The 21,887-nt window shown below is 44.0% G+C and overlaps 2 protein-coding genes across 9 annotated transcripts in view; one reads left to right on the top strand and one right to left on the bottom strand.

The window, feature by feature from the left end:
- Positions 1-4,812: 4,812 nt before the first annotated feature.
- On the bottom strand, positions 4,813-20,663 carry LOC133260169 (uncharacterized). Its single transcript, XM_061438367.1, has 3 exons — positions 20,628-20,663; positions 17,854-19,025; positions 4,813-9,427 (listed from the first exon to the last, which is right to left on the bottom strand). The coding sequence occupies exons 1-3, from the start codon at positions 20,661-20,663 to the stop codon at positions 9,334-9,336; spliced, it is 1,302 nt and encodes a 433-aa protein (XP_061294351.1). The 3' UTR covers positions 4,813-9,333.
- The window catches only part of PCMTD1 (protein-L-isoaspartate (D-aspartate) O-methyltransferase domain containing 1), a 48,228-nt gene continuing 44,697 nt past the window's right edge, over positions 18,357-21,887 (top strand). For 3 of the 8 annotated variants that reach the window (XM_061438732.1, XM_061438733.1, XM_061438728.1), the window contains exon 1: positions 18,357-18,447. The gene's annotated coding sequence lies outside the window, so the exon portion shown is untranslated. Of the gene's footprint in view, positions 18,448-18,514; positions 18,534-21,887 lie in introns of those variants that run through there. The other 5 variants (XM_061438731.1, XM_061438736.1, XM_061438730.1 and 2 more) reach the window with 5 other exon arrangements.

The raw sequence follows: 21,887 nt of genomic DNA, 5'->3' as shown, positions 1-21,887 counted from the left end.
TATCATGCTGAGTGAAGCGTCTGTCACAAAAAGACAAATACTGTGTCTCACTTGTGTGAGATACAAAAAGTAGTCAAATTCATAGAGACAGAAAGTAAATGGTTGGGACCAGGGACTGGGGAGGTGGAGTTAGCATTTCACGGTTTGGGAAGATGAGAACGTTCTGGAGATGACGGTGGGAATAGTTGACCAACAGTGTAAAATATACTTAGTGCTACTGAACTGTACACTTAAACATGGTAAAATGGTAAATTTTATGTTTATGTATTTTACCACAATTAAAAAAAAATCATACAAAGTAAAAAGAAAAAACCTAATACAATTCTCTTTTGAATATTATAATAACAAATAGTGACCAGGAAAGAATGAAAATGAGGTCTTACGCAATGTGAAAGGGGCTTCCCAGGTGACTCAGTGGGTAAAGAATCTGCCTGCAATTCAGGAGACACCGTTTGATCCCTGGGTCACCAAGATCCCCTGGAGGAGGGCATGGCTACCCACTCCAGTATTCTTGCCTGGAGTATCCCAAGGACAGAGGAGCCTGGCGGGCTACAGCCCGTGGGGTCACAAAAAGTCCGACAGGACTGAAGCGACTGAGCACACACACACACATGCAATATGGAAGATAACAATGAGTTCTAAAAACTTTTGACACTCACAATTATTTGAACAGAAGACTGTCCATTTCCTGGAAAAGAATTTCTTTCTTTAACTTTTAAAATATTTTAGCCATTTCAAAACATGGCTTTCTGCCACATTATTACAGATGCTGTGGGAGAAAGATTTCTTAGGCCCTATTCAGGGACCTGTTAGTTATGTCCAGACACTTTTTCTGTTAAAAAAGTCTTTCTTCTATTTAAACCAAATGTCTCCCATTGCAATTTAGTCTCATTTCTTCTTTTTTAAATCTCCAGTGGATTTGTTGTATTTAATCTATTAGAAAGGATTCCATTTCCAGACTTTTAAACAATGTGGCAATTAAGCTGTCTTTCAGGAAGCAACCTGCATCTTAGGTTTGCAAAACCTTTCATTTCCTTCACAGAAACAGTGCCGTGGAGGCCAGAGCTGGATCCCTGAGACTGAAGCCTCCTTTAGGAGCGCCAGTCCATGGCAGCCACAGTGGTTTGGGTCAGTCCCTGCTGCTGCTGCTGCTGCTAAGTCGCTTCAGTCGTGTCCGACTCTGTGCAACCCCATAGACGGCAGCCCACCAGGCTCCCCTATCCCTGGGGTTCTCCAGGCAAGAACACTGGAGTAGGTTGCCATTTCCTTTTCCAATGCATGAAAGTGAAAAGTGAAAGTGAGGTCATTCAGTCGTGTCTGACTCTTAGGGACCCCATGGACTGCAGCCTACCAGGCTCCTCTGTCCATGGGATTTTCCAGGCAAGAGCACTGGAGTGGGGTGCCATCGCCTTCGCCGGGGTCAGTCCCTATGATGTTACTAAAACAACAAGGACCATCTGCTCCCAGCCAGCACTCCATCCTGGTTAAGGAGCTGTGTTTACTGGTTATATTTAATTAAGGAATAGGTTTAGCTTTCTGTGACCAATCTATTCTGTAATCAGATAACTTGCTTTCTTGAAGTACTATTTTTTTTAAAATTTTTTATTTATTTTAATTGGAGGCTAATTACCTTACAATAATATTGTGGTGGTTTTTGCCATACATTCACATGAATCAGCCATGGGTGTATATGTGTTCCCCATCCTGAAACCCTCTCCCTCATCCCTCCCCATCCCATCCCTCAGGGTCATCCCAGTGCACCAGCCCTGAGCACCCTGTCTCATGCATTGAACCTGGACTGGCGATCTATTTCACATATGATAATATACATGTTTCAATGCTATTCTCTCAAATCATCCCACCCTTGCCTTCTCCCACAGAGTCCAATGGTCTGTTCTTTACATCTGTGTCTCTGTCACTGTCTCGCAAATAGGGTGATGTTCTATTTAATTAATGAATAAAAGATTAATAAGAAGAGTAGAGTTTTCAGCCACAAAAAATAAAATAAGGCCATTTTTAGCAACATGATGCATCTAGAAACTATCATGCTAAATGAAGTCAGACAGGGAAACACAAATATCATGATGGTATCACTTATATGTGGAACCTAAAATATGACACAAATGAACCTACCTATGAAACAGAAGCAGATTCATAGACATAGAGAAAGGACTTGTGGTTGCCAAGGGGGAGGGGGTGTGGGGCAGGGACACACCGGGCATTCAGGATGAGCAGACAGAAACTTTTATATACAGAATGGATAAACAACAAGGCCCTACTCTATAGCACTGCTGCTGCTGCTGCTGCTGCTGCTGCTGCGTCGCTTCAGTTGTGTCCGACTCTGTGCGACCCCATAGACAGCAGCTCACCAGGCTCCCCGTCCCTGGGATTCTCCAGGCAAGAACACTGGAGTTGGTTGCCATGTCCTTCTCCAATGCATGAAAGTGAAAAGTAAAAGTGAAGTCGCTCAGTCATGTCCAACTCCTAGCAACCCCGTGGACTGCAGCCCACCAGGCTCCTCCGTCCATGGGATTTTCCAGGAAGAGTACTGGAGTGGGGTGCCATTGCCTTCTCCGACTCTATAGCACAGGGAACTATATTCGATATCTTATGACAAACCATGAGGAAAAAGAGTATGAAAAAAAAATATATATGTATGTGTGTGTAACTGACTCACTTGGCTATATAGAAGAAATTAACAGCATTGTAAGTCAACTATACTTGAATAAAATAAATTAAAAAAAAATAAAGAATGTTAGATAATGGGGAAAAAATGGATTTCATGGTTCCTTCACCTAACTCCTTCTACCACATCTCACACACATACACACACACACACACACACACGATAGAGGTTTGAAATTTAAAAATATATATTTTTATAAGTTTTCCTTTTGGAATTCTTGGAGGATATACTTCAGAATCACAAAGTATATCCAATAGAAGCTATTAATCTCATTGCAAGTAAAATAAACTACACGAATAAATCTGTATTTCTAGGATAGTTTCTACCTGGTTAAATATTTGCATAATCCAGGAACTGGAATAAATATTCAGAACTGGAGGTCAAGCTTTTTCTGTTCTTATCTATTTCCTCATTCCCCCAAGTAATGACATGCTGCTAAAATTTACAGAAAGAAAAAGCAGAAGGCAATCAGTACATTTTAAAGGTAACTTCATATTTTGATCCATGAATGTAAAATGTTTCACAAATATATTCTTAGCAAGGAGGCTGTTCTAATTCGTGGGTTATCAGCATTCATTTCTCTTAGTGTAAATCATTCTTTTTCCCGTCTTTTTAAAACTTAATAAAAAGCGACTTAAGAAGGCAGAACTAATTAGGCAACACATGTGACCACTGAACTTAGTGGCCAGAACTCCTGAGTAAAATCACCCTCAGCCTGCAGGCGCTCACAGCGTCTGGGCCCTCCTGCTGTTTCATTTAACAGCCCCTCTGTCACCCCCACTTGCTACCGCCTCTGCGCATCTTCTCTCTCTCCTCAGATTATTTTATTTTTTATCTAATTCATATATATTTTAATATGAATGATCTACGATGACCTTTCTTTCTTTTTTTCTTTATTGCCACTCCACAAGTGGGATCTTAGTTTGCTGACCAGGGATCGAACCAGCTCGCCTCACATTGGAAGCTTAGAGTCTTAATCACTCAGCTGCCAGGGAAGTCTCTCAGACTGTGTTAAAGCAGGGAGGGGTCACAACTTCTCTCTCCCACACAGTGTGATGCTGCGGTTGCTGTGAGCCCCTGCCTTTCACACACACTTCTTACCATCTGTTATTTTCCTGAATTAATCCTTCTAACAAGGGAAGGATGGTCTCACCTTACTAGAACAAAAGAAACTGTAAAGGCTCTGTTATGATATAGTGGAAGACAGAAAGATGATTTTTTCTTTTTCACTAAAAGGCATTTCTTTACTTTAGGAAAAAATATTTCAAGGAAAGAAATATTGACTTTTTCATTAGTACATTCCTTCTTGTTTTCAAAGAGGGTGCTGGGCTATGACACATGGTGACTTTGAGCATTTTGAAAAGGCCAGAGCTTTCACAATCCATCAACAGAACCCGACGTCCTTGTGTGTAACCACCTACTGGCCCATGGGCTTATCTGAAAAGGCACGACTTGGAAGGAATGTTGAAATTTAAAAGGCCATTGTCCTTGGTATAGACAACGACTTCCTAGAATTCAACAGTCCTATTTCCTGTCATTTTCATCTTTGGGAAAGTCATGATTTCTGTGAGATGTGACATTTATTTATGGTACTTTTAAAAAGCGTTTGATATGAGCTATTTTCTAATAATTACATAAGGACAAAGTTAGAGGTTGAACCTCAGGTAAATTTACCCACAAACACACCCACATTTATCGATTCAAAAAAAGCGCCAAACACTCTTTCATGTACTATTATATAACTTATGGCTAAAAACATTTATCTTCAAAGCATGATCCATCATGAATTTTTTTTCTTATTTTTGATACAACAAGTTAAAACATTGTTGGACTGTCTTTCATGCTGATTGCAAAGCAATGAATAAAATCCCAATGTACAAAATTGTACTCATTGTATAGATCCAAATGACTGATGATTGGAATGCATGCACCTCAGTTGTTTGAAGTTTCTCAGTCAATTACAAAACAGATGAAGAATTCAGGACTCTAACGTGAAATTAAGGAGTAGGTGAGAAATGCTAAATAAAGGAATCTGCTCCTATTCAAAGAACATTTTGCACATTTTGTAAAAATGTGCTGCGTTTTATAAAAATCTAGCATCACTGTTCCTAAGCCCTTTTTTCTCATCTCATCTAAAATGGCAAAGAATGAAAAACTTCAGGTACTTTATTCAATTAAACTGTGATATATTTTAAAAGTTCTGAGTTTGAAATTTAATAAGGGACTAGACCCTATTTCTCAAAACTCTGATCCTCAAACCACCTGCATCAGAGTTATCTGAGTTGTATTTTTCTCTTAAGGCCTTCAGCTGATTGGATAATGCCAACCTACCTTGTGGAGGGTACTCTGCTTTCCTCAAAGCCTACTGACTTAAATGTTCATCCCATCTTAAAAATACCTTCACAGCAGCATCTAGACTGCTGGCCAAATATGTAGAAACAATGATCCAGGCACTTGACATTTACAATTAACCACCACACAATGGGAAAATAACACTGAATTGATACATGCTTTGTCAATGTAGTAATATTTCCCTTTTCAATAGAATGTTAGAGTTGGAAATATGTTTAAAAATGAAGCGTCTTGACATCAGAGATGCTCAGATCACAGTTGACAACAATCAGAATCACAGAGAGCTGTGTCCTTCAGTTATCTGCTGCTTCCCCAATGACAGACACAATCCTGGCACTCAAGGATGAATTAGTGAATTGCTAACACATACAGCACCACCACGTGTCAGGCGCTGTTTCTTCACAAGCATCGTTAAATCCTCATGACTGTTTTGGGACATGGGTCCTCTGTGACCCCACTCTACAGATGAGGAAGCAAAGGCGTGGAGACACTGAGGACCACACCCAAGCTCAAGTTGCTGCAGGAAGCAGAGCCAACACTCACATCAGCCACTGTGACGCCTGTGTACATTTGCTGAACTGACTAATCTAGCAGTCCTGTGAGCCCTCAGAGTCCCAGAGGAGCACCCTCCGTGTTGTTCAGAGCCCCTCCTTTGGCCTTCTGCAAGGGAGGGAAGTAGTCCCAGCAAATACCAGCTCTTCCCCCAAATTCTCCCTCTTGCCTCTTCAATCCCACCCAGAATTCCACCCCAGGCATCCTTCATGCTGCCTGGGGTGGGTGACTTGTTAGTGTTGGGAGAACTCACTTCATAGCATCTGGTCAGTCCTTGGGGAAATGTTCTAGCACCGCTTTTAGGATCTGACAGTCCTAGACGTGTGTTTTATAGTTTACTATTTTGAGTTCTCTGCAAAGCCCAGAGAATAGTGAAAGTTGTATGGATTTAATATCATGGTGTCTTAGCAAGGCTTACAAGACCCGTGGTTCAGTGTTAAATTGAAAGTTCTGTGAAAAAGACATTATTTCATCTTATTTATTTAATTCTGTCTGCAAAATGTGAAATACTTCTTCTCTACTTATTTATTCCCAACTTAATTAGGGTCCCAGAGTCAACTCCTATTTATAGAGGTGTTTTCTCGAACCAGAGTAGACACCTAGGGATCCCTACAGAATGAGATCCTAAAGGGCTTTTGATGAACCTTGATTGCAGAATTAACTCATATGCATCAACTGAGAGAAAAATGCTAAGCATAAGAGCTGTGAGATGTTTTATTCAAGGTCTTATTGAGAACTATGGGCTTCCTTGGTGGTTTAGATTGTAAAGAATCTGCCTGCAGTGCAGGAGACCTGGGTCTGACCCCTGGGTTGGGAAGATCCCCTGGAGAACGGAATGACAACCCATTCCAGTGTTCTTGCCTGGAGAATCCCATGGACAGAGGAGCCTGGTGGCCTACAGTTGATGAGGTCACAAAGAGTCAGACACAATCGAGCAACTAACACACACACACACACACACACACACACACGCACATTGAGAAATGTAGCCTGGGAGGCAACCTCTCAGGAGCTCTGAGAAGTTGTTCCAAAGAGTGGGAGTGGGAGTGGGAGGTGAGTTTATTCATCCTTTCGGCTGGGGATTACATGCAGGCAAGTCTACATCGCAGTAAAAGGTTACTGGCAGTCACAAAGGTATCTTAAGTTAATGATTTTAGTTCTTTTCTCTGATGGGAAGATGCAAAACTCTGGGTTCATCACCATTCTTCCTGAGACACACACTTTACTTTCTAGTGGCCTGTTTTTCTCATGCCATCGCCTTAAGCCCCTCTGGCTGAAGCAGAGGGCACAGGCCTGCAATGCGTCAGTCCCGGCACAGGCTGGGTGCTAAGCCAGGTCTCCAAGCTCCATTTAAACCAGGCTTGCTTAGAACTTGGATTAAGACCCCAAGACAGTACAAATGCCGTCTCAAGAAGACAGGCAAAGGCCCTCTCAATTAGCTTGCCATGGGCCCCAGGTGGGCAAGTCCTCGTTCTCAGACAGGAGGAAGGTGAAGTGCAGGGGCTCCATTCTGGGATAAAGGGGAAGGCGGATTTGAGATGCTCGAGGTGAACTGATTGCTCAAACAGCCTCTGACTGAGTCCTGGTACACTTGTTTCCTGTGTTTCGGGAGAAGAGATGCTGTGGGCTACATTCCTTTGGAGGAAATTACAGAAAAGTGTTAAGTAGTTAAACAATAAAACAAAACAACAGGATCTCTCAGTTCTTGCAGCCACAGATGTACTGGCACAAAGAAGGGCATGTGGTCGGCCGTGGAACACTGTTTCCACTGAATGATGCTGTGAGCTTGTTAGAAATGCAAACCCACGAGGCCCATTGAGAGCGTCTAAATCAGAATCCCCAGGGATGGAGCCTGCCAAGCTTCAGCTTGTGCTGCTGGAAAACATAACTTGTTTTGCACCAGGAGGCAGGAGAGTGGATAGTGGTGAACACCAGCCACCCTCACTGAGCCAGCCTGCTGCAGGCACTGCCCGGCTTCCAGACACAGAAAGATAAAAGGCCAAACAAGTGCCTGTGTGCACAGAGCTCTCCTTCCATAGCCATTTCCCAGAGGTGCTAGTGGTAAAGAACCCCCCTGCCAAGACCCCCTGGCAAGACATCCCTATCCCAGTATTAAGGCCTGGAAAATCCCACTGACAGAGGAGCCCAGTGGACTGTGGTCAATAGGGTTGAAAAGAGTTGGCCATGACTAAGTGACTTAGCACGCATGCACGCACCTTCTAGAAGGGTGAGTTTCATAAATGCATAAACGGCTCAGTTTCCCATGAGGATGAGAGCTACAGTGAGAATAAATCAGGGTCATAGGGTAGAGAGTGACGAGCACAGCCTTGAGGGAACCCAGCCCTGAGAAGTGGACATTTGGATGAGAAATGAGATGGCAAATGAGACAGTAAACTGTAAGCTGCACAGAATGTGCTATGCTCTGTGTGTCCACAATAATTATGATTATTAAGATTCGGGGGAGCAGATACACATAATTAATAAAAGAAGACTTTCTGGATTATGTAAAACCTGAATCAGGCATTTTGCCCGCCCTGCAAGACATTCTTAGAGGTTAAAGGAATTTATTCATAGAAACTGAAACCTGGAGTGACTGGAGGTGCAAACGCCTGAGAACAGCTTAAGTCACCCCTGGAGGGTCAGCAAGTGTGGAATAAAACCAGGAAGCAGGTCCACTGGACCCACAGAACAGGAGCAGGAAATCCTGCAACAGACTGACCCAGCTGGCTAAAGCTCTCCACAATTCTAAATAAAGAGATATTCAAAGTTCATTTAGAAGAGCCAATTCAAGCCCATTAAACTATGGTATGCAAAATTTGTGGCAAATTATGCATGCTTGAACTGTAAACTACACAATCCTCATTCTCTAGTCATTCTTCTCATTAAGTCCTTTTTTGAGTCTATGTTTATAAAGTCCTGCTTCCCTGGTGGCTCAGAGGATAAAGCATCTGCCTGCAATGCAGGAGACCTGGGTTTGATCCCTGGGTTGGGAAGATCCCCTGGAGAAGGAAATGGCAACCCACTCCAGTATTCTTGCCTGGAGAATCCCATGGACAGAGGAGCCTGACAGGCTACAGTCCCCGGGGTTGCAAAGAGTCGGATACGACTGAGCGACTTCACTTTCACTTATAAAGTCCCAGGTGGAAGAACGCTTCTAAATTCACTATCATTACAATTGTATTACAAATATTAAAAAACGATAACAACCTTGAGAGGTCGCAGAGGTTGTAAAGTGGGAAGGGAAGAGGTAAAGGGTCAGTGGAAGGGAGTACGAGGCTGCAACAGGAGACAAGGGCTGACACAGATGGTCCTAAAGATGGAAATGGTAGTAGGAGACATAAATGCAAAAGGGTAAACGCAGGGGAGCAGGAGCAGTGAGGTAAGTGAACCATCTCCACATCTGCTGTTCGAAGAGGAGAAGAGTGTCTGCATGTGACACAGCAGTTAACCTGTGACTTTAGAAAAAGAAATGAGCGTCCTAAGCATTTTTAAAGGAGTAGTGAGGAGAGTGGGTCAGGGATAAGGAAGGATGGGTGAAGGAACTCTTGGTTTCAGTTCTATAGCAAGATTTGGCTTTTATTCATCATGACACATGTGACTTTGATACAATTGAAAAATGCAAATTATAAAAGCCTTTCCAGGGACCATTATAGATGAATCCCTGGGTGAGTAGGATCTGATGATGAACTTCAGGGCGGCTGCCACGCTCGGATGCTCACAGCAAATGAGGTGCAGTTCTGGATTCAGACTGCCATCTTCTTTGTGTCCTCACATGGCAGGCAGGAGGGCTGAGGGAGCTCTGGGCTTCCCTGGTGGCTCAGATGGTGAAGAATCTGCCTGCAATGTGGGAGACCAGGGTTCAATCCCTGGGTCGGGAAGATCCCTTGGAGAAGGAAAATTCTTGCCTGGGAAATTCCATGGATAGAGGAGCCTGGCAAGCTACAGTCCATGGGGTCACAAAGAGTTGAACATGACTGTCTAACACTTCACTTCTTCATTAGCTAAGTTCGGGGCAATACATATACATTTATGCTGAGTGCATTTCTGTTTCATGACTTTTATTATTCTGTTCTCAGACTGAAAGCATCTTGAGTCATATTTTCAATTTTTTTTTTTCTTGTCTGCTGCTGGTTATTTTACCTTTTCAGTGGCAAACAAAACTTTAAACTCTCTTGCCTCTGAGAACTGGGCCTAGGGTCCTCAGAAGAGTAGCTGTTACTAGAATTGTGGTTTAGTGTGAAGGAAGTGGCTTCCTATTTGAGAGCACATTTCTCAGCTTCATAACACAGCAGTAAACAGGATTCCTGGGCTTCTGGCTTGAATATCTAGCAGGGAGACTTTTCACACTCATATTCTGCTCTTTTCTTCTTGGAAAATTACTGTCCCCCGCCCACAACCTTTGCCAGTAGCTTGAGCCGTGCGAGTAATTCTGGCCAGCAAGTTGGATTATTCATCTGCTGGCGTTAGTGAGCTGAAGAGCTCTCTTTCCCCATGGTAAGGGCTGTGCAGAGCACATGTTGATTTGGTGGGGTCTGGAGTGCTGAGCCAGCCCACTGAGGACAGCGACCTAGAGTTCACCTGCTGGACCTGTGTCCTGGGAGCCAGTGCAGTGTTGTGTTGTAAGAGCGGCCCAGTCTCCCCAGTGCAGCTTGAGAGTAGTACAGGGTTTTGTCAGGGAGCCACACAGTGTCTCCTCCAAATATGCACACTTGACCCTGAAAGGGTTCTCTACTAATAACCATAATGGGAGGACAGTTGTCACCTGGGATGGCCACAAGCAGACCAGGATGTACGGTCATCTTCAGTCTGTGGCCTGAGAATGTCTGACCACCAGACAGCTGCCCAGTAACATTCTCCAGTGGTATACTGGAATGCAGTTCAAACTGCAGCAGATGGTGCAATTTTAGAGCCTAAGTTAAAACAAATATTCTTTCCTAGTCAAGTGAATTTTGGGTGTGAGCTCATAATCTCTGGAACTACTGAGAAATTTCAATTTGAACTACACTTTCAGATCTCCTGTGTCTATAAAGGGGCTTCCTCGGTGGCTCATTGGTAAAGAATCTGCCTGCAATGCAGAAGCCACAGGAAATGAGGGTTTGATCCCTGGTGAGGGAAGATCCCCTGGAGGAGGGCATGGCAACCCACTCCAGTATTCTTCCCTGGAGAATCCCATGGACAGAGGACCTAGCAGGCTACAGTCCATGGGGTCGCAAAGAGTCGGACACAACTGAAGAACTTAGCATGCGTGCATATGTCCATGAAGATGAAACATTCTGCGTTCTTGGTGAGGTCAAATCCTTGAGGTGGCTCTCCTGGTTGGGGGCCGTCATCTCACAGTGCTTACTGCTAAGATGCCCATTGTCCCCATTGGTGTGGACCCTTCACTCCTGGAGGTTCTACTGAGTCTGTTCTACACTACAGACATGAGAAAACTTAGTGAAGCTGGAAACGTCAAGAGTAAAAGACCAGCCTCTCTAGCTATACTGTGCATCCATTTCCTCCGAGGTCTTGTCCCCTGCTTGATAAAAAAGCTTTTGTTTTGTTTTGCTGCTCGCTGGACCCAGGTCATCTGTTTCATTCCCATCTGGGGAATGAGTGAAAGTTAGCTTGGGGCCTAACTGTTATGCACACAAAGTCATCCTTCTGTCCTGCCGACAACTTCATCTCTTCAACAAAGTGAGGAGCCATGTGACTTGGCTACCTGCTTAAACAGATCAAGGGAAAAGGAAAAGGTGCAGAATAAAAATATAAACCAGGATCAGAGATGTATTTCATCTTTCAGCCATTTAAGCAGAAATTGAAGGAAGCTCAGAAAACAGAAAGCCCTCCTCCTGTAACCTTCTGTTGGGGCTTACTACTGAGGTTGAAGTCCTCTGTGATTAGAACTCGGTTAGTTAATTCCTTTGTAAGGATTCTAGCTTTTTTCAACAGTTGTCTTGGTAAATATACTCCTGGAAGGAAACCAAGTTGATTTTTGTATGTGAAGCATCTTGATGTGAATCCCTTTATAGTAAGTTTTTTCGAACACAGTGCTAGTTCTGGGACCAACAGGACATATCATGGAGAAGCAGAGGGAATATCAGGTTAAAAGATCACACAGTGGGGGAAGGTGTGGACAAGACCAGGGAGGCGTCCACTCTGGGTCCTCCCAGTCTCAGGCAGTGTGAGGGACCAGGTAGAGGAGAAGAGCTGAGGTGCTGCTTGTGTTATGTGCTGGTTTGTGTCACATCCTGGCAGGGGGCAGTGGGAGCCATGTGATCCAAGCACCTGTGCTTTGGGACTGCCTCCGTCACCTAACCGTGACCTTCAGATTGGGCTACACTGAATACTTGTCCAGAGTGTCTGGGGTGGACCAGACTCTGTAAACACCTCCTGGAAAAAGCATAGAATTTAAATCACGTTCTGATTTATCTAGCATTTTTGCTAAATGGAATGGTGCTGATAATTATTTAGGCCCAGGCTTTGCTTTAGGATTTTTCACTTAAATTCTCTGTTCTGCCCTAATAATGGATTTGTTGACACAACCCATATTTTCAGTATTATTTTTAGCAAACTATTCCAGTTAATGAGATTTTTAAAAACACTCTGTTCGAAGGCCAGTTGGTTCTAGTCAATTCCTCCTAATTACTGTGTTCAAGATTACCAACCTATTTAGAGCAGGAAGAATCTATAAATACTAGTTACCACTTCACTGCCTAGACTACTCATTGCTATGGTTCAGTTTTGGTCAATAAAGACAGGCTTATTGACCAGGGAATTTATCCTTTTCTTTTCAGAATTCAGATGCCAAGGCTTACACACACACACACACACACACACACACAGTCTGTTTACACTGTGACTCACTGAGGCAAACTCTCAGAAGGATGATAACAAACTCTCACAGCAACAGTGACACATGGTAGACCTCTTAGCTCTGATGGAAGGCTCTGGGGTCAAGGGCACATGAAGAAAATGAACTTGGCTCTTTGTTGCTGCGAGAGTCTAATGACACCAAATCCAGCTGCAGTTTACCTGCCAGACTTAGTCCCCTTACCCCTTTGTGCCCTACGTTCAGATAAGATAGTCTCTACTCTTCAGAAGCACACCGTGAACAACCTGTTAATATTTCAGGGTTACTCTGTGTTACCCTTTGTTCTAAAATAACCATTCTCATTACCTTTGCAATGCAAAATTCTCTTAATTTTGGACCTTTTTTTTTTTTTTTTAATGCTAGTATGGGGCTCCTGGCTGATACTGTTTTTTTTTTTTTTAACTTTTCTTGGCTGTACAGCTTCTGGGATCTTAGTTTCCTGACCAGGGATTGAACCAGTGCCCCCTGCACTGGAAGCATGAAGTCTTAGCCAGGGAGATTACTTTCTGAGCCATCAGGGAAGCCCTAATTGGCTATACTTCAGTGCAAAATAAAAAGTTTAACGAAAAAAGGATGAGGGTTAGATTTCTCTTCTCTTAATGTCTAGTGAGCTCTAAAAATGGAACAACTTCCTGTTTCTATTTATTAGTGCCTGACTGCCCACAGTAGAAAAGATGGTGAAAACTTGTCTCCTTGCAGAAAGGACAGGAAAGAGCTGTAAGTTTTCATGGAAATAGAGTATCTAAAATGCTATTTTTGTCAACAAAAATATCTTCACTATATTATGTTAGTAACTTAAAACATATAAACCTACGATATAAAGTTAGATTATGGCAATTTCTTCCCTAAACTTCTTAACCACATAATGATACTTGAGTTCCAGAAAGCAGCCTGTTTTGCGAATTTTGAAACTAAAATTAAATGTAAGTATTTGTCATAAGGAAGTGATTCTAACTTCTGTACTTTAAACTATTAGAGAGGGGGCAAAATCTGATATGTGGAGCGAAGACAGGTTCCAAGGAAAGTGAAAAAGGCTAAGATAACTATACAGTCATTAAATAATTATCAATTGTTTAAGATAAAGCAATTTATGTCATCACTTCAAAATAGTTATTTCATCTATTTAAGTGTATATGGTAATAAACTATTTTATTCATCAACATCTTAGATCCATGACATAAAAACATATGAGCATAAATACAGCAATCTCTCAAATGATTTTAGAAATAAAATTTGCTCCTTAACTTGGCTGACACTTGCCCTTTTTATCTTATTCTTATTTTCACTGAATCTATTGATTTACTTATTAATAAATGGATACTACACATCACTTTAAAAACCATCTGGCCAACTTAATATTACATAGTATACAACTGCAGTGGTAGGCATATGCAACAAGATAAGTAATCCTGCTGCTGCTGCTGCTGCTGCTGCTAAGTCGCTTCAGTCGTGTTCGACTCTGTGCGACCCCATAGATGGCAGCCCACCAGGCTCCCCCATCCCTGGGATTCTCCAGGCAAGAACACTGGAGTGGGTTGCCATTTCCTTCTCAATGCATAAAAGTGAAAAGTAAAAGTGAAGTTGCTCAGTCGTGTCTGACTCTTCACGACCCCATGGACTGCAGCCTACCAGGCTCCTCCATCCACAGGATTTTCTAGGCAAGAGTACTGGAGTGGGGTGCCATCGCCTTCTCCTAAGACTTCTCAATTTAGGTGGTCAAGGGGCTAGCTGCATAGCTTTCTTTGAGTTTAAAGACTTCCAAACCAATGGAAAAGAGAAAAAGTGTTGATGTAGGAATCAGTAGTCCATTATCAGATAAGTTATTTTCAAGTAAATTCCTGAAAATGTGAGCAAGGAGGCCTAAAACAATCATTTAAATGTCCTTGGCATTTTTATGTATTGTCAGATAGACTGAAAGGCATCTACATATAAAAGCAATGTAACACAGACACATGTTATGGCTTAATATAAGAGATTAAATTTCTAATTAAAATTCATTTCTATTTGGATAGTCTGCACCAACAGGTTTCCTTCTCAATATTAAATAGAGCAGAAATTTTGGAAGTGACTTTGGGAGAGTATTTTCTTTTTAATTGCACATACAATTCCTTTATTACTTTGATTTCAATAGTTACTGAATTTGAGAAGCTAAAACCAACTTTTCTGCTTTTTAAGTATTTTGCTATAAATACTTCCGGTGGAGGCAGGTGGGTGGACAGAGCAAGGTATATGTTTTTACATTTGTTGTTTGGTCTCAAAAGAATTAAATTCCTTACTGTTCCAGGTTGTTTTTTTAAAACACTCTCATCATAAAATAACTTTACATAAACTTTGTCTTTTTTTTTTTTAAACACAGTAAGAAGTTTCAGAAAACACAGACTAGCTTTGAAATGCTGGGAAACTAATGGAGTCTGAAGATCAGCTTGGCATTATGGGTGGATAGTTCGGAGGGAAAAATAAAAAATAAAGAACAGTCACTAAAGGTTGAGGCCCCCAGAAGCAGCAGTGGTGCATGATTCTGGGTGACTTTCCCATTTGGAAAGGATTATGGGAGAAGTCTCTCCCTTCACACCCTCAGTCACGAATAGTACCTTTGAATGTTAACAAGGTCAACAAAACATCAGATCATAGCTCAAAGGACTGAGAAAGCCTCATGAAGAAACCCTTGGGAAGGTCCATGAACAGTAGGTACAATTTCCTTAGCCATGTGATTTACAAACATTGGGAATACCAGGAATGGAACGTTTTCACCAAAGCAAGTTTTTCCACCCAGTTTCATATGTACGAATTGTATGTAACTTAGGGAGGAAAAAGTACTGAAAAAGTGTATTTTTAAGCTTTCAGCATTGACCAGAATCGCCCAGAGGACTAGTTAGCTTGGGGTGGGGCCCCTTGAATTTGCACTTCTGGGAAGTGCCCTTAAGATTTGATGTCTCTGGGCCCAGACCACATTTTGAGAACCACTAATTTACACAAAGTCTATTTCACTTTTCTACTAGAGGACAGCCACCTAGATAGATTGTCATAGAGAAATCCTTAATTTTGACTATGATGTTTCTTAGAATGTGGAGTTAAGTAGTCTTTAGTGACTATGGTGGGACACAATACCAAGGAGATGCCTTGTAGTAAGTGTTGATGGTTGTAAAGATTGTCACCAAGTTGCCCTTTTACCTCTGTCAGCTCTGAGGCTGTGTTATAGTTCCTCAATTTGTAAACTATATAGATATCATTTCTCAGGAATGTAGGGTTAGATGCTTTCTCCACATTTAAATTTAGTTCTACTCTAGAAAATATTGCCATCTTCCCAACAAACTAAATTCCTGTTTCTTAAAATCAGTATGGAAATGCCACTGTGTTGCCCTTGTTTTTCAGAGAAAAATAAGTACAGTGAGACTAATTCTCTTTTATTAGAGAGGAAGTATTTATTTTTATTGTTTTTTTTGGGGGGGGGCGGGGAGAAGGCGATAGACTTGTAACTGTACTGAAAATAGTACAAGGAAATAAAATTGCAGAACAAAACAGTTCCATATTTAGTAGGATTCAGTTCTGGATTTTCCCCAGATATTGCAGGTCAAATGAAAGATAGAAGGAAATTCTTCCAGGCCTCAGACCAGACTTGGCACTCATTACAAATCATAACCAAGGCCCGTTATGCAACAGAAGTGTTTGCAAATGACTAGGTGATTTAAGGTTAATCTGGGCAACCCACAAAGACCTCTAACCCCCAGGTTGAAGAAAACAGGCAACAACTCTTGTCATGACTTTGGGAAATGTGAACTTCTAGGATGGTTACAGTAGTTTGTATTCGGAATTTGATTTCATTTAATAAGCATTTGTTGAATGCTTTGCCAAGTACAAATTGGCACTTGCCATCTATCTACCTCTACAATGATTAAATCATGAGCCCTTGCAGCTGCTGACCTTCAACATCCCCTGAAAGGAGTTCAGGGTGGAGATTAGGAATGAGGAAACCTGTGCTCTGGGAAGAACGCGTAGAACTGGTCTTCAGATAGTTTCAGATTTTATGAGCCTAATTCCTATATCTCCCCATAGCTAGAAAAGTACTAAAAGCATCATTGATGACATCTGCTCCTTGTGATTAGCAGCAAGGCTGCCCAAATGCCTATGTACCCCACCTTCACAAAAATTATATGCAATACAAACCTTCACCCCTACCACTTTGGAGTAGTTCTTCAGAGCTACCTCAATTGCTGTCTGTCTCCTGGGCTATAGCTCTCATTTCCCCGAATAAAACTTAACTCACAATGCTCATGTGGTGCTTTTTCCCCCCTCCAGTCAATGGCCTCATGTGTGCAAATTAGAGATTTTTTGATATCACAAGGCTCCTGGCTACCCAGGGTTCTGTATTCGCAGTGTATTCACTCTGGTTATTTTATGCTTAAAGTTAAAACTGAAGCAACCTGGTGTGAAGAATTAATTTATGAAGGCAAGGGAGCAAGGGTTACTTCCTGTTTCCAGGGCCAGACCTGCTGCAACTACAAGCCAAGAACTCTAGGAATAAACTGTCTTGTGGGAATCTAGATTAGTAAAGTCCAAATAAATTTCTAAATAATTCCAGATGATGGGATAGTTTAAAATCCTACTAGCCATTCAACAAACGTAGAGTATCAGTCTTGCAGGAGACCCTGCACTGGGCGCTGGAGAGCAGCAGAGAACGAAGCGGGCCTGGGTGCAGACTTTGGGGATCACACACCAGTAGGAACGCACACTTACCAGAAGCAAATCATTCACGAAAAGTGCTAACTGGAAGGCATACTCAGACATGGTTTGAAGGTGGAGAACCCTGGGAAGACCCTGAGCTGTCCCCTGATCTGCTGTCTGCTGTCGAACACCTCACCCATAAGAACAGCACTGGGTCCTGTTTGATAATTCGTACTTACTAGCAGTCTTGTTACAAATGACCTGTGGTCAGCTTTCAAGCAATTGCGGAAGAAGAGAAAAAAAGAGGTCAATTACTCTGAGAAATTCCTATAATAGACTGCAGAAAGTAAACATAGAAAGAAATGGAAAAATCTGAGAAAATGCTGTGGCAGGTGTTTCAGCAGTTTTCCTAACTTGACCATTTTTAGTTACCTAGCCCATGTAGGAGATTTTCGGGTGCTGAAATTCCTGCTTGGTACGGCAGAAAGCGAACCTTGCGAGACTGCCACGTGGGCCCGTCACAGCTGGGACCTGGGGCCGGGCGCCGCAGATGGAGCGATCCTGCAGGAGACCCGGGAGGGCGGCCGCCGGGCCTGCATTCATGCTCCGTCCGCTGCAAATATAGCAAACGGGACAGCAACTGCTCTGCTCGCCTGCGCTCTCGCAGGTTCTCCGCCAACAGCATCTGACTTAAACGGTTCCGTACACGGTCAGCGCGACATCCCGAGCGCCCCAAATAGCTGCTCACCGGGAGGCCCACAACGGAGGCGGCCCGCACGTTCGTAAGGCCCGCAGCCGCGGACAGAGCCCTTCCGCCGGGCAGCCCTCGGTCCGCTCCCGGCGCCGCCTGCCCTGACTGACGTACAGGCGCCCACACAGCAGCGGGCACCGCAGAGCAGCTGCACCTAGCGCCCAGGTCTCGGTTCTGGGACCGGCCAGGGAGCGCTGGATAGCAGCTGCAACGCGGAAACCGGTTTCCCGGGCTTCCTCTTTCTGAAGCCGCGTCCCGGGACCCTCGAGACCTCGCGTGGTTTGGGTCTGGGGGCGGGGCGACCCGAGGGGCGGCGCCGGATGGAGCGTCCCCGGGCCTTGTTGACATCGGCGTCCTCCCGCCCGCCGCCGTCCGCGCATGCCCGGTAGCCGCCGGCTCCGAGGCCGCGGCGCTCGGGCTTCCCCCACCTGCGTCCCGGCCCCGCCCCTCCCCCCGGCGGCGGCGGCGGCGGCGGAGGCTGCTGCGGCGGACGTGTTGTTTTGGCGGCGGCGCTGGCTGCTGAGGAGCCAACCGAGACCCAGCGCCTCACCAGCACCGGCTGCGGCGGGCCCACCGACCGCGTCGCCACAGGTAAGGCCTCCGTCGAGGGCTGAGGGCGGGGGCGGGGCCCAAGGGTAGGGTCCGAGGGGCCGGAAGGGGAGATGGAGGCTGCAGGGGTGAGTCCCGGAGGGTGGTCGCTGGCCCGGAGGCTGAGGGGCGTGAGGGAGGTTGGGGGTCGGGTGGGTCAGGGCCCGGGAGTCGAGAAGGGGGATCGGGGGTCTGTGTCGGGATTCTGGGCCAGGCGGCTGAGGTCGAGGGGGGCCGGGGGCCGGGAGTCGGGTCCGAGCCGCTGAGGTGGTCGAGGGAGCCTGCGGGTGGAGAGAGACGGGTCCGGGGGTCTGAGGAGTCGGAAGGGTCGCGGGGGCCGGGGCTCGGGGCCGGGCTGCCGAGGGGTGTCGAGGGGGCCGGGGGTCTAAGTAATCGGAAAGGTCGCGGGGGCCGGGGTTGGGGGCCGGGGGTCGGGGCCTGGCGGCTGAAGAGGTCGAGGGGACCGGGGCGGGGGGTGGGGGTGGAGGGAGACTGGGGCCCCGGGTTCTAAGGAGTCGGAAGGATCGCGGAGGCCGGGGGTCGGGGCCGGGCTGCTGAGGGGCGTCGAGGGGGCCCGGGGTCTAAGGAGTGGGGAGGCTCGCAGGGCCCGGGGTCGCGCCCGCCGCTGGGCAGTTCCCCGCCCCCGTGACTTTGTTGTTGTCTTGGAGGAGGCGGACCTGCCCGCTGGGGCCAGAGCGGAGGGGAGGGGGTGTTGGGGCTGGAGCGGCGCAGCCTGTTCCCACTTTCGGTTTTGGGGTTGGGCGGTTACTCATGTGAAGTGCGGGCTGGTCCCTAGGGGGTTTCTAGCGCCGGCGTGGAGGGGACCCAGGAACCGGGCAGCAAGGAGGGGAGGATTGTACGAGTCCGCGGCCATCCCCCACCCCAATACTGTGCTTTCATCTGTCTTCTTTAACATTTAGAGAACCTAACTATGTTTTTTAATGTTACTTACTAGAATCATTTGGGTATGGAGGAGGTACAGTTTGTGCCAATAATTTTTTCTCCTAGTTTTTAATTTACCTTTATTACTGAAGTATTACATTCTCTTTGAAGAAAGAAATTTAGCAGCCTAACCATACAGAAAGTCTCCTCCTTCCCCTCACCCACCTCACTCGCACCCATTTCCCCTCCCTCCCTTAATACCCAGAATGTAACCAGTCTTAAAGTGTGGTGTTCAGCCATTAAGGATTTTTCATTGCATGTTAAACTTATTGTAAATCGACTATACTTCAAGCAGACAAAAACGAAAAACAAAATGGGATCATACCTAGCACATAGTTTTTATTGGTCAACAATATCACAATTATTTCTCTTTTTTTTTTTTTTACATACCTCATTCTTTCAATAAACTACAGAGCTATATATGTAAATTTAATAGCTGACCATTGTTATTATTTCTATAATCTTAGCTTTTATTTAGCTTTTAATAAAGTCTACAAAGTGATATTTTGAAACATAATAAAACTAAGAATGTCTGAGGCCAGTTGAGGATACTTACATATTAGAAAATTGAGTAATATGTTTACATAAAACTTAATGGCAGCTTGCAGGAGGCTTGGATGACTTCACAAAGCAAGTTACTGAAATAGTTTCTTTTTTGTTTTTTTTAAGAGTACTTTTCAGAGTAAACTTAAATTCCATAGGGCCAGTTGAAAGCAAATTCTGTCACTCAAAGGAAAACTGGACTGTGTATGAGGAGGAGGTAGGATAGAAGGCCAGCAGCCCACAGGTTCGTGTTTCAGGCCGGTAGGAGGTAAACTCTTAAGTGGAAGGGTGACCCTAGCTGCTTACCATTCAGCAAGATAGAAAGCTAGGAAGTTAAGTTTTATAGTTCTGTGTGCAGACGCTGGAGGCTTTGGTGATTTAATCACTGCCCTGTGCTTATTGAAAATGTACCGCATGTTCATCTTGCCCTCCAGGGAGGACAACTTAGTAAGGGAATCATATGGAACCACTTGATTCTCAGCATATGTAGCCCGCGATCATAGGCCCGGCTGTGTAGCGTTTTATTATTTGGGAAGCTGTGTTCAGAAGGAATCAGAAACATCCATGGCATTTTTAGTTATCGTGGCTGGTAATAGAAACACTCTTTCATGTATTTCTCACAACCTAGGTGGCATGCTGTCCATTCTATGGATTTTTAAACAGAGGCTCTCAAAGTCAACTGCTCAAAACCCTGTTACCTTTTTACTGGTAGTGGCTAAATTAGACTTGGGCATGCTTCATGCTCCACACATGCTGCCAAGATCATGTGGTTTGCTCTGCCGTGCTACCCCCCATTAGTGAAAATTACCTTACAAAATCACTGATCTCAGAGTTTCCTTCTCCTTTTTGGCTTGTAAATGTTCCTTAAGAGTAGAGACATGAATATAATTGTGTGCATTGAAAAATAATCTAAAGGATAGTTAGTGTGAATCTATAGTGATATCTTTTTAGATGAGGTTTCTGATGGAGTGTTATTAAAATATTGAATACCTTGGAGTGATGCCGTTAACCGGGAAGATGGGGATTGTGTTACTTTAGTCTTTGGTTACTCTACTAGATGCCGTGCTCATTTGGGCATCATAGTAAATTGTAGCTCTTACAGATACTTCTATTCTGTTCCTTAAAGACTAGTCTCATTTCGTTTAGAATTATGAACCCAGTTACACTCTTTGTAAACTAATATGATGAAAAGAATACAAAGAGGGCCCTAAAAAGATTGATTTCCATATTTATTTTGGTCTTGTAAAACGACATCGTGACTGGCAATTTAATAGCATCTATGTCTTAATGTTATGGTTATTAATCTGTTTTGGTTTTCCGGCATGTGTGAAAACTGGATTAAAGAAATATGGCAAATACTGAGGTTAAAGTGTGATAGTTGTAATATATATGTATTTGAGAAGAAACCCACGTATAGGAAAATATTTGAGCTTTTATTCTTGGCAGTTGTTAAAGGATGTAATTAGATGCACATTTAAGTGGCTAATCTGCCATCGCTTGTCTCTTGGACGACTCATGCTGGATGTAAGTGGGTTTATAGCTGTGGGATATAAACAACAGTGCAGCACCAGCAAGATGTCTTTAGGATACACTGGTACTCCCAGCCCTAGGAGAATGGAGAGTCCAATACTGTGTGTGCATATTCTCAGAAATTAGTAAGAGAGGTCTTATGACTGGTGGGTAGTAATAAAAAGTTTTCCAGTTTAGCCTAAAAAATCCTTTCCGTGGGGGGAATGCATTCATGAGTAGCCAGAAATCAATAAACTTTTACATCCTATGAATGGTAACGGTAGCATCAGCATCACCTAGAGTTTAAAATCTAGATGGGATTTAAAAGCTAAGTATAAAACAACTCTGGAATTGCCGAAAGGACCTGTTGCCTGACAACTTTGTTTCTAAGGAGAAGCTAGTTCAGATGCAAGATCTTGAAGCCAGAATTAGAGGGGAGAAAATGTGAG

Source organism: Bos javanicus, chromosome 14 (genome assembly GCF_032452875.1).
Source record: "Bos javanicus breed banteng chromosome 14, ARS-OSU_banteng_1.0, whole genome shotgun sequence".
Lineage (NCBI taxonomy): Eukaryota > Metazoa > Chordata > Mammalia > Artiodactyla > Bovidae > Bos > Bos javanicus.
This window is presented reverse-complemented; position numbering and strand designations above follow the sequence as displayed.